The 13,536-nt window shown below is 37.3% G+C and overlaps 1 protein-coding gene across 5 annotated transcripts in view; it reads right to left on the reverse strand.

Annotated features, from left to right (window-relative positions):
• Window positions 1–560: 560 nt before the first annotated feature.
• smad2 (SMAD family member 2) overlaps window positions 561–13,536 on the reverse strand; it is a 72,609-nt gene continuing 59,633 nt past the window's right edge. For 2 of the 5 annotated variants that reach the window (XM_065290214.1, XM_065290213.1), the window contains 7 exons: window positions 11,846–12,039; window positions 8,508–8,642; window positions 8,320–8,394; window positions 5,594–5,647; window positions 5,150–5,362; window positions 3,448–3,832; window positions 561–2,728 (listed from right to left, as the gene is read on the reverse strand). In XM_065290214.1, the coding sequence (XP_065146286.1) occupies window positions 2,605–2,728; window positions 3,448–3,832; window positions 5,150–5,362; window positions 5,594–5,647; window positions 8,320–8,394; window positions 8,508–8,642; window positions 11,846–12,039 (1,180 nt within the window). In that variant the 3' untranslated portion in view covers window positions 561–2,604. Of the gene's footprint in view, window positions 2,729–3,447; window positions 3,833–5,149; window positions 5,363–5,593; window positions 5,648–8,319; window positions 8,395–8,507; window positions 8,643–11,845; window positions 12,040–12,792; window positions 12,883–13,536 lie in introns of all 5 variants that reach the window. The other 3 variants (XM_065290216.1, XM_065290215.1, XM_065290217.1) reach the window with 3 other exon arrangements.

The raw sequence follows: 13,536 nt of genomic DNA on the forward strand, positions 1-13,536 counted from the left end.
TTAATGTAATATACAAGCTTCACTTTTTGAATGGAATTAGTGAAATAAATCAACTTTTTGATGATATTCTAATTACATGACCAGCACCTGTATATCCTCTATATAATCAGCTATTTCTGGCTCTCTCTCAAGGGTTTTTTCTTCCTAATAAAATTAGGAGTTTTTTCAACCCCTCTGGTTGATATTGGCTTAACTTGGAACTCTCTTCTATATGTTACATTATTACTTCACTAGCAAGGTTATAGTTTTAGCCACCGTACTACTGTTGTTGTCCCTTCGATTTTTCTGTTTTTCTCCCTGCTTTTATTAATGTAAAACAGCTTTAAAACAATTAAACAATTGTGAAAAGCGCCAAATAAATAACATTGAATTGAGTAATCTTTGGCAACTAAATTATTTTATAAAAATGTACTGCAGTCTGTATTGTTTATGGGTCAAAAGGACACATATCACTTTAGTGACCTTAAAAGAAATCTTAATAGTAACATTAATAACTCAATTACTAATATAAATATGTGAAACATTACATCATTGAACATTTCTAAGGACACAAAAAGACATGAGAATTAAAACTTTTTATTAGTGTATTTATGAAGTCTGCATATGCAACACGCCTGAAAGCTTATCACCTGAAGTTCACGTCCTACCAATACATCTCTAATGGTAAAACAAGCTCACCAAGTGTTAAAAGCTTTGCAAAAAAAAAACAGAAAAAGTAAAATAAATTTATATATACACATTTATATGCATAAACTGTATGTCTGGTCCGCTTTCAGTTCTATTTGGTTTTCGTTCCACACACAGTCAAAAGTGACTAGCAGAATGTTCCCATTATTATATGGCCACCACATCGGGTTTAGCAACAGGCCAAATCATCTTTGTCTGCTTTTTACTACACTTAAAATGCACTTAAAGTACAATCGCTAGAGTAGTAAGATCAATGAAGGAAAATATGAAAACTGGTGGGAAGAAAGGAATGGATTTTTGAAACGCCTTTGTCACTGCCACAACAAGTAAAGAATAACAGACAACTATCGTCACAGTCATTAGTCAATTTGTACAATGATCACGCACACTATAATTGGACAGTTACCATGTAAAAAGCAACCTGTTTGGAAATATTTTTCCCCAATTGCAAACATATAGAATATTGCAATGTTTCTCGTAAATTTTATGCCAGGCTGAATTGTCCCTTCAGATAACCTTACACAGGAGGGCAGAGTGGTGCACAGTATCGTGGCGAAATAACATTTGTGGGTAACTATTGGAGAACAAAAATCGAAAACAAAACCAAAAGTTATAAGCATTTCAGGTCGTTTGGGGACTTTAAGATAAGGGCGATATGTTAACCGGGACAACTGCTTAAACTGTAAACGCAAGAGAAAAAGATTTTCGCTTACAAAAATGTCATGCTAAATAACCATTTTGAATGATAGGACATTTTGTTATGAAGCCATGTTCCTTTAAAAAGAGGGCATGATCTAAAAAAATATTCAATTCTAATAAAAAGGAAGAGAGCTTTAAAGATCTTAAATATATTTATATATAAAAATACATGAAAATACAAAAAGTAGCTAAAAGAAAGATAAAAGGGAAAACAAATCTTGTAAATTGTGAAGTATAACCTATTTTATTAACACTTAAAGCTTAAATACTTGGATTTGTTTTGCTTGTTTTTTTTGTTTTGTTTTATTTTTTTATATTTTTTTAAGATGTGGACTGCGAAAGTCTTTGTTCATCTTTAAAAGAAGCAATTTTCTGACGAAACCAGAGTCCTAAACCACTCTACAGCTAACTAGTGAATATTTCACCCAATGGATAATTAGGACGGGTAGTATAACTTTATGGGAAGAAAGGGTTTAAATTCAAATAGTTTTTTTTTTGCTTGGGTTCAACTGCGAAATATTCCTATAGGTTCATATTTGGAATGCAAGAAGCATGTCTAACAGCAGCATACCTCAAAGCAACATTCTTAAATAGTGGTTTGGGGCAATTGTACATTTAAAAAAAAAAAATTTTTGGCATTACTTTCAGTAACTGAAATCGATAGACATGATTAAGTCATAACGTGTTGAATCGACACAATTATTTGACGTGTACAAAAACACAGAATGCAACTTTTTGCCAGAAAAAGTTACTACCTTGAACAACCGGATTCGGATCGCTAACCAGAAATATTCATCAATACATGTTGGAATATTTACTTCATCACGGGGACTTGAGCTTTACTGCTACATGTGTGAAGTTATTTACTGCCTTCTAGAACTTCCACACAATGTACACGTTTTCCCTCTTTATCAAAAACAATCAAATAAAAAAAAAAAAAACCAATATACATTTCAAATTCTACTACTAATACATTTAATATTGAGGGTTTATGAAAGAAAGTAAGAGAGATTAAAGGTGCATGAAGCTGATGTGACAGCAAGTGCCGTGTTCAGATCTGAACAGCGAGATCATCCAGGTTTGGAGACAGAGAAAGGTTCACAAATACTATGAAAGGGAAGAGGGGGTATTGTAAGTCTCTTGTTCGAATTGTCGGTTGATGTGATTGTAGAATCAGTCGTTTTATTTAGGGCAAGTGAGACAGCTTTGTCATGGCGATTAGGACATGCTGGAACAGCGTACAGAGGGTGACCCCATCTGGGTCAGAACCTTATCCAGCCACTGAAGTGGACCGTTCAGATGCAGTTCAATCCAGCAGGGTGTGCTCGTCACTGTCTGCCGTCTGCCAAACAAAGAACAAGGGGGAAAGTGAAATGGATGCAGAGCAAGAGATAACCATCAGACACAATATCAAGTAACATGACTTTTGCATTAATAAAACAGCTGCATGCGTGGACAACCAAAACCAATTAAAAAAAATTTATGTACAACTCCTTTGCAAAATTACCACCAGGTGACGCAGAAGACAGTTTGCAACTTTACGTTTAAACTGCTGCTGTTAAATTAACATTTTAAACAAAGTCATTGATTTAATGAAAAATATTTAAAATGCAGCAATTTAAGAGGATTATTTAATCTTGGCAAAATATGTACAAGTGAAACCTTATAATGACAGTAATTTCTTATTATGTGACAGGAGGCTATTAATATACATAAAACAGGGCAGGTGTTTGATGTAGGAGTCGACCGATTATCGACCAGGGGTACGTTTCCCAAACAATGACGTAACTTGCTGCTGAACCACCATAAAAAGATTCATAGTTGGAGAAACTAACTACCTGTTTCCCGAAAGCATTGAATGTAGTAACTTTGTCCTACATTCGTCGTTTGAACCATGTTGGTTCAACAACATAGTTAATAATGTCACGTGGGAGGTGGAGTACTAATTAATCTGATTAAATTGATTTAATATCAGATTATTGCCGAAAATAACGTAAACAGCATCAAGACTGATTTTATTACGGTGATTTAGTTTTTGATATTTAATTTTTAATTTTATACCTGTATTCGGCTCCCCAGCCTTTGACAAAACTCATGCGAATGGTGCACATTCTGGTCAACTGATACACAGCCTCAAAGCCCTGGTTCACCGACTGTGCCAGTAGTGCGGCAAATTCCTGGTTATTAAAGATCTTCAGGTTACAGCCTAGAAAAGAGGTTTGTGCCATCGTTATATCATGTGTGTGCGACAAATGGGTGTTGAAGGAAACAGACAAAAAGTAGAATGTGCACTGAAAATGAACTTTACCTGGGGGGATTTTGCAGACTGTCGCAGGGTGCCAGCCATACCTCTGATTACAGTTAGGGCTTTGAACAAAGATGGCACTGTCGCTAAGACATTCGGCAAACACTTCCCCACCGATATAATACAGCCTGACCCCTCGTCCTGAGACACAAACACAGCATTAATAACTCAAATCCATGCAGAAACCAGTTCGTTTTTACAGTAGGGGTGCATGGGGCAAAAACTAAAGCGGGGTTAGTTGTAACACGGACCGTTTACATTGTTGCACAGGGTTAAGCGATTTGTTTTTGATGGGTGTGTAAGATACCAAAACCAATGTTATGTCATCTTAAACAGTGTCTTGTTGACTAAAACATAGCATTTTTGGAAATATGTTTGCAGCTCTTAGCAACTGTTTGGTAGGCTTGAAAATATTTTCACCCAGCGGGGTTAGTTGTAACGCTGTAAAAGCTAGCAGATATGTGTGTGTTGCTTGTGTAAAAAGATCATTAATCAAACTCATATTTTTTAATGATTGAGCCAAAACCAAAAAGCATTAGGTTGTGCCCCTCTCTCCCCTACACTCTTAACAGACTGCAAATATTCAGAGCTTTACTTAGCCTGTTTTTATGCATTATTTAATTAAATTTAACAGAAACAGACAAAAAATTACTGGGTTTGTTTTTTACTAGAAAAACTTTGAAGAGTTCTTAGGCTTTGTCCACACGAAGCCGGTGCATTCCCTATCCGATCATTTTTTTCCTCGTTCTAAAAAAATGATCCGTAAACACGGCGTCGTCTCAAGAAATATCTGCGCACACACGAAACCACTGAAACGAACCAAGAAGAAGAAGTGATGGCGAACGCAACAACTTCAAGAGCAAGAGCATAGTCTTTCTCCTGGTTGTCTTCCGCGGTGGATCTAAGAGCATGTGGCGTATGGTGTTGGCCATTATCACTTGTTGCTCACCACAAATGCATAGAAGCAATAGATTTTGCTGTTATAAAGCTAGTAGGCTTAGTAGCTTCTGTAGCAGAACACAATCATGTAGTCCACCATTATTGTTGTTGCTGTTACGTGTGACGCTTCCGACACGTGATATGTTGACGTTTTCGCTTCACAAAATATATACGGATTGGCTGTACATACGAAACCGCAAGGGTGTCAATTTCAGATTTATCCACTTTAGCACCCGGTTTCAAAAAATTGCGGTTTCAGTCTCCCAAAACGCCGGATCCGTGTGGACGAAACGCCAATACGATAAAAAAATGTATACGTATACAGTGATACAGCCTGTATACAGCGTCTCCGTGTGGACAGCCCCTTAGTGTATATATCTTTCATATCATATGGCTTATGTATTTTGTTAATAACGAATAAGGTTTTTATCAAGGTCTGAAGTTGAAGATTAAAAATGAGTTAACTACAGCCCTAAATAAGTTACAATTGTCTAGTTTGCGGGACTGCTGGCCATGTACCTATGTGTCTCCGGGTCATCTCCACGGTGGCGTTGCGGTTGACATTGGACAGCAGTCCAAGGCAGAAGCGTTCTGAGTTGGAGGGGTCTGTAAAGCCATCCACAGTAAGGGAAGGCTGAGAGGCGTGAAATGTTTCTCCGACCCGCTGGTTCAGTTCATAGTAGGCTATGGAGCACCAGAATGCAGGCTCTGAATAAGTTACAGGCTGCAGGTCTGAAGCAAAAGAAAGGGGATAAAGAAATAATATAACGAAACAGATTTTGAAACAAATACTGCAACAAATTTTTGAACAGAACTGAATTTAAAACCATTTGGAATTATATTGTCTGGACTTCCGGTGAACACGTGACCATTGACAAAAGCAATCACTGAACTGTTACTATAAAGTTTTACAATTTATTACATTTATTGCATCTATTGTAATCTATTGTTACACAGTCTTACCCATGCCATGATTGACAGGTGAGAGTGTGCTTGGAGACAGTTCAGCGGGAGAACCTGGCAAAAAAAAAAGACTTAAAACAAAGCCAACAACAGTACATAAGCAAACAAAACAAGTTCTGGGAACAGGCAAAGGTCACCCATTATCCTACTGATAGTATTTAACTACATGGAAAATTTACATAGAGCTCGAACGCAATACAACGCAAAGCAAAGAACAAAGCAAATGAAACGATTAAACACCTTCAGCTAATTCACACCTGTAAGACTGGTGGCACTGATGGACAATATGTTTTTCTTTTTGCATCGAACACAACTGACCAGACCTCTGACTTTCACCATAAAAAAAAATAAAAAAAACCCACACACAGAACCACAGCCAGAAAAGCCGTTGTTTTGAACTAAGGGAAACAAGCACTTTATATACCTAACATTTATATTCCATTTTGTTAATTGTAAGCTGAAGATCATAGTGTGATTTTAAAAACATTTATAAAAATTGCAGTTAAATTTAAATAATCGTTAGTACTGATGAATATTCATAAATAATTGTTATATTGCTGCGTACATGCAAATATAATGAATTGCAAATAAAATGACATTTGTATTTTCTTGATTTATATCTTAAAGAATAATAAATATAATATAGCAGTGTTTCCGCTATATACATTCAACCGTGGCGGCCCGCCACTCCTAAAACATCCCCGCCACGCCTGCGGTTGTGGATAGAAGGGATACAGCAAACGAAATCTCGTTGGATGAGCACTGTTTTATCCTAATCCTTTAACCAAACCCAACTCTAAACACAAAATTTCACACGATTGTAGGATGTATTTGTATCTAATTTAGCCAGAACCGCTGTTTTCATCCTAATAATCCTACCTCCAAATCTAATCCTTAACTTTTCGGCATTTGCTGTATCCCTTCTAGACAAAACCCACAGCGGCAGCTCGCAAAAAAGCTACCGAAATGTCCGCTCTGCGAGACTGGCTGTCTAGAAATAAATTCCTTTCTGGATTTGCGTTGTTCACTCATTTATAAATAAATCTCCTAAAATATCATAATTTCCTCCATGGGTTTAGTTTCATGCACAAATAGATTTAAATCAACAGAGGATTATTAAGCTACGTTTCTGTTTTGAGAAATAATAATAAAATAAATAAGCCTATATGAAATATGTTGCACTTAAATAATTATTAAATTGACAAAACGAATAAAAAAGTATTTGAGTTTCTGTTCTTTTTTGTGACGCGCTCTAAAACCAAACCAGCAGAAAGCACGTCATGTTTTTAATGATTATAAATAAACACAAGGTTTTCTCCTTATTGTGAGTTTACACAAATAAAAATACATAATTTGAAGTTTCGAATGTTGTTTTACTTTTATCTTTATGACTATAAATTTAGGGTAATTTAAGCTGCAATGTCATCACGCATATGATGTTCACCGGCGCATATCTACACCAACACAGCGCAGGGCTGCGAGAAAAGACATTATTAAACTTTTGATTTAACATATTACAAGTTTTTTGGACATTCATTTGGAATCACTGTACTCATATTATCAACTTATCTGTCCATTAGTTATTCAGTATAGGCTATAAGCGCAGCGCACTGCTGACCGCTCAGCTGTCAGTCAATCATCTGTGCTTTAGATCGACACTCACAAAGTTTCACATTAAATGATAAGGTATTTGTCCAAAAACAAAAGGCTAAATACTGAATACTACTTATATGCGACTGCAAGACATTAATAGTCGAATATGTTTGTAAGGAAACTTACATTATTCCCCTGGAAGAGAAGAACGTTGGTAATAGAAACTTGAGGCAGACGGTGAGACTGTTTTATCTGTTTTCAGACGAAACAGCAGGGTCGGGGTACCCGCGGGTGAACCGCATAATATTTGATCTAACGGGTGTAATAATAGACTATTCGCGTATCATTTGTGTTTTAGATGCAGGTCGGGACTCAATAGACAAGAGTAAAATGCGGGTCTAACATCCAAGACCAAAATTCGACTCGTTTTTAAATGTCCTGTGCTTATTTGTGTTTAAGATCTGTCTGAAGACCGGTAAAGGTTTATATTTAACTGCGCGATTTGCGGTGTGACCGGCTCGGGGTCACAGTCTTTATGTCAAATGGTACGGGTGTGAAATAAAATTGCTGCTGATGTCGGATAACTGGTCGGTTGTTCTGTCATTCACAGCGGTGCGGATTATCAAACAGGACTGCATGACTTTGTAACAGCTCTGTACGCTAAACACCAGGACGAACTTGCAATGCACACTACAAACTACAATGAAATATCCGAACTACGTACGTAGCTGTGTAACGTTTTTTTAAGAAAATACAGTTTAGATCAAATATAGAAAAGCAATATGCTATAAATATAAGGAAAAGTAAATGACAGCGTGAAAATTATAAAAAAAATACATGTTAGTTTACTGTAGCCTATATTCTACATAAATTTTTTTTTTTACATTTATAATCATCATGGGCGCCCCCTGCCGCCACAGCTGAAAAAATCCTAGAGGAAACACTGTATAGTATAGAATAATAGCACATTTAAATATATAAAATGCCCCATGGGCAGCACTGGTCCTGACAGTGTGTTTCCTCTAAAGTTTGCAGTCTGTTGTCTATGCTTAAGCGCCAGCATCTAAGCATTTGTGTAATACGCCTAAAAGGGGCTTAACCCTCTAAACCCAAACATCAGTGTGGAAATGTACCTGTGTCCATACTTTGATTCATCTGCTGGTCACTGGCTTCCCCATCCTCACTGATGTATCCCGGCGGAGGAGTTTCTAAACAGATTGACACATCACATAACTATAACTATTACACATACACAACACCACTTTAAGACAGACTTTACCATAAATCTGTGGTGGAGAGGCTAAAAAAATGAAATGTCTACCTGGAATGTAGTTATTAGGGGGCTCAATCCCTGTTGGAAAGTTGGTGTTTTCAGGTATGGAGTTGGTGTAGTCATCCAGTGGCGGCAACTCGGTCAGGATCTCTGTGTGTCTTGGCACGAGGACTGGAGGAAGAACTATGGGAGAAACAGTTCAAAATTAAAAGGTTTGTGAGAGCACTTGAGAGACGAAGAGAAAAACCAGTGCGATAGATTGGCCATTCCAACTTTTGTTAACTGGACATTCTTTTGATGAACTGGGTTGGAATTAGGGCTTGGCAGTATAAAGTATATACCGCTGCAAATGAATAAAATGTCAAAAGTAACAGATTTTATGTTACAATGATAGGCAAGACAATGCAAGTTTATTTGTATAGCACATTTCATACACAGAGGTATTTAAAGTGCTTTGCCTAGAGTAACAATACTTTAAAATCTATTCTAAATGTAACAGGAAGCCAGTGTAAGGACCCGAGGACTGGAGTGATGTGCTCAAATTTTTTGGTTCTGGTCAGAATTCTGGCAGAAACTTTCTGTATGAGCTGCAGCCATCTAATGGTCTTTTTGGGGGATCCCATTTAGGATTCCATTAAAATAATCCACCCTGCTGATAATAAAAGCATGAACATGTTTAGTCCTGTCTTGAGACTAAACTACTCATTCTGGCTATATTTCTAAAATAGTAGTAAGTTAATTTGCTTATCGCTTTCACATGACTACTGGAATTAAGGTCGGACTCTAAAATTACACCAAGATTTCTGACTTTGTGTCTTTAAAGAGTAACTAAACCCCTGGTCAGAGCCTGACTCCACCCACTGGCAATATTTGAAAAATGCAAGAAAAGTGGGCAGATCCAAACGAGATAGAGGGGACGAACTAAGTTCGTACCAAGTGTGTGGTGAGATCGTAAAAAGGGCGTGGTGAGCTTGAACCGGTTTACGTCATGAGGTATTTTGTGGACCCCAACATCCAACAATAGGAAAATTCAACTGCAGTTGCCACCGTTCAACCTGAAGAATTGAAACACTTTATTTCCAAATGGCAAAAAACTTACTAGAATAAATGAACAGCTTAATAAAGCCCCATTCTTACAGATCATTAACTAAAAAAAGTTGGTTTAGGGTTTAGTTACTCTTTAAGGTGCTTTTCCATTGCATAGTACCCCCTGGTTTGGGTCAGCTTACTTTTGGGGGCTTCTCTACTACGGTTGGGGTTCCAAGCCAGCTGAGCTGATACTAAAACGTGACTTGAAAACATTGAAGATGACTGATTGATCTGAGAGAATCGTGACAAGCGTTATGCTATATACAAGATTAGCTTTACCTTACTGCTTGCTCTGTGTCGAGCAAACCTGTTGTCATCTGTGCTTTGTTTTAAGTTTTAGCAGTGAAAAACATTAGGGGTGCACCGAAATTTCGGTCGCCGAAAATTTCGGCCGAAAATGGCATTATCGGTTTCGGGCCGAAATAAAAAATCCAGCCGAAAATGTAAACCGAAAATGAATGTCAACCGCGCCCCTCCCATCTGTGCGCTAGCGCTTGGGTTTCACTCACGGTGATCAGTCGTCTCCCACCCCTCCCCTTCGTGCTCAAGCAGGTTTCACTCACGGTCGAGCTGTTTGCACGCGTCTGCAAAGATTAAGCATGTCTTGATGTGTAAACTTAAGAGAGAGTCGCGCTAATGTGTCTCATACTGTAATCCATTAACATACATTTGGCGAATAAAGCAACGAAACACAACGTAACATTTTTATGTGGAGCGACTGTTGAGCTGTTTGGGATTCACTGTCGGTCTCTGTGTGCGCGCGCGTTTAAGTGCCCTCAATAGTGCACATACTAGAGAAACGCGTAAAAAAAAACAAGCAAACATAAAATCTCGCTGTTATTGACAGGGCACATATAAACAAAATTCTCTCCACAGTATTCTTTTTCTAATAAAAACATTTGTTTATGTCTTAAGAGTATGTATAGATTACAGTCAGATTAACCTACTTAAGTCTGTGTCATTAATGTTAATCAAACAACCCATGACAAAGAGACAAATAGCTCTAAAAAATAATAATATATTTAATTGATTGTGTTATGATTCATTTAATTTGATTTCTTTACCTAATGCTATTTTCAGACCTTATTAATGTACAACTTTGTTCTCTTTTATAAATGTTTGCAATTTCTTTATTGTTTATTAGATTTTTCCCACCTGCTTTTTGCTGATCCGAAAAATAATCTGCCCTGTGCCTCAAAAACTGTAATGTGATCCAAACTGTGAGTTTTTTGATCCGTCACACACCCCTAGTAAAGTTGGTACACAGTGATGGCCATAAATGCATTTGTACTAATAATTGGCATAATAATTTATTTCGGTGTTTCGGTTTTTCGGCCTTGGTTTCCTTTTTTCGGTTTTCGGTTTCGGCCAAGAATTTTCATTTCGGTGCATCACTAAAAAACATCCATATGTTTAAAATCAGGAACACCATACCAATGTTTTCCAGACTTGCGGTTGGTTGCAGCACAAAAATAATGACATGCCTATAATCCCTCCTACTCTGAAGTGATACTAAACTTGATGGAAAAGATAGCCAAGCCAAAGTGAAGTGAGCTGACCCATGGGGTACTATGGAAAAGCGTCATTAGAGTCAGTGTATATGTTAACCATGAGAGTTTCATCTTTATTTCTAATTACAACTTCAGTTTTTGTCTTTGTTTAACTGGCGGAAGTTTTGACGCATCCAACTGTGATATGCAAATACGTGGGCGTGGCTAACTCACATGCAGTGCTCCTGTGCATTAGATCCAAAAGTAAGAAATGAGTTGTTCATAATTAGTAAAGAAATTTGAAGTTACTTGACCGCATTTTTGATCTTTGCTTTTTATTGTACATCTTTTCATCCTTGTAGAAGTAACTGTAGAAGTTTAAAGTTAATCCCTAGCTGTGATTTAAACAGAGTTTAAAGTAATGTATCAACAGGATTAAAGATAATCTGGGTTTACTGTAAAATTTAAACCTGGATCAAAATGATGGTTTAAATGTAACCCTGATTATTTTTAAAGAAGATGAAACAAGTTCGGTGCAACAGAATTATTAAATAAGCCTTGATTTAAACAAGATTTAGACTAATCCTTCTTGGTGCAACCCACCCTAAACTAAGAAAAATATCCATGCTCTCATTACTAAAAAAAACCCATTACTAAAAAAAAAACCCACTCAAGGAAGATACACTTGACAAAACAGTTGTAATCAAAACACTGACAATTATGCTCGTTATTTTTAAGATCCATTTTGGGTCATACAAAAAAAATCATATGGCCTATAAAACTAAAAAAGTTACAATCTTTCAGTACCTGGTGTCTCCACCCGTTGGTAGTGGTAAGGGTTGACACAGACTTCATCCTTCTTGAGGTTGAAGGCATACTCGCAGGTCTCAATGGCACGCAGCTCGTGGTGGCTGTGCAGGTCGGGCCATCGCCACAGACGACAGTAGATGACATGAGGGAGACCTTTACGGTGAGACACCTGCAGACGCCCATCCAGAGATCTGACCCGGGTGTCCACAAAGAGAGCACAAGAGAAATGGAAGAGAGGAAGACGTGCCAAATGACAAGATGAAGACATGCATGGATGGAGGGAAGAGCGAAGAGAGCAAGATCAGACAACAGAGAAACATTATTCATCAACATTTATCTCTTATAGATTAGCTACAATTAAAGAACAATAATATTGAAAGCAGTGGTTCTCAACAGGTGAAGTGTGACGCAAAACTGTCTTACAGTCTTGGTTTTCGTACAACAAGAAATAATAAAAATCTTAATAAAAATAATAATTACTTACAAATTAACAATATAAATTTGCTAACAAAACTGAACGAAATTGCAGATTAACCAAATTCATAGACCTGTGCGTTAAATCAAACTACAGTATTTTGCCACTTGCCAGGAGGTAGCCAAAATAGGGAGAGGTAAATAGTTAAAGAACTTTGTATAATAAACAATTAGGATATTGCACTATCCATCATATCGACGTCCAAAGCAGAATGTCTAAAATCCCAAGTAAACCAGTTGAGAACCACAGTTTCACAACTCACTTTAGATAAATGAACATGTGAATTATGAAAACGTGTTAAGACTGCTTTAAACTAACATTGCAAAATTACAATTTTATAATAAAGTAAATGTGTTGAAGGAACCATTTAATTTAATTTAAGAAAAACACCCAGAGCCCCTTGTGCACTGCCATCCCCACCTGTGGCACGTGGGGTGAGTGTGGCACAATGTCAGGAGAAGATAGTCACCTGGTTTGGTCAGGGTAGCTGTAAAGGCCTGAGGTATCCCACTGTTCTATCGTATTTGGTGTACTCAGTCCCCAAATTTCAGAGCAATTGCTGTGCACAGAAAGTAAAATAACAAAAACAAAAATAAAAACAAAAAACACAAAGAAACAAAAAAATGATAAACATGGGGCATGATTCATTCAAAAATACCAAGATGAAGCACCATGGGGGAAATTGAGGGGTGCTATTTCTTTTATGCGATGTTCCACGCAGGTCACCCTAAATTGGCAAACAACGTGGTCCACTTCGAATAAAAGAAGCCACTCTAATGGAGAATCCACATACAACAGTGAGATGAGAAAACCGAAGAGAAACTGACAAATGTATTTATAGTTACAGTGCATCATCTCCACCATGCGTATTATAAAGGGAACAAACAATTACTGTTTTACAAAAAGACTTTTGGAAGTTGGAGTTTACATCAGATATTGACAATTAAACATGCTGCACAGGGCAAAGAACCTACATGTTGTTTACCTACATTAAGAGAATGAACGTTATCAGTCAATAAGACAGACACATGGGATGAGAGACAGACACGTTGACAGGGACGAGACTCGCACAGACTTTGTATGTGACAAAGTTTTGGCCCCCTGTGGGGTACTGGTCTGAAAAGGGACTTAAAAGATAGCGAATTGAAGAACACATGCCAAATTTCAGCAGTGACCTGGTGTTCTTGACTAATATCTTATCATGTAAGCCCTT

This window comes from Paramisgurnus dabryanus, chromosome 10, assembly GCF_030506205.2.
Source record: "Paramisgurnus dabryanus chromosome 10, PD_genome_1.1, whole genome shotgun sequence".
Taxonomy (NCBI): domain Eukaryota; kingdom Metazoa; phylum Chordata; class Actinopteri; order Cypriniformes; family Cobitidae; genus Paramisgurnus; species Paramisgurnus dabryanus.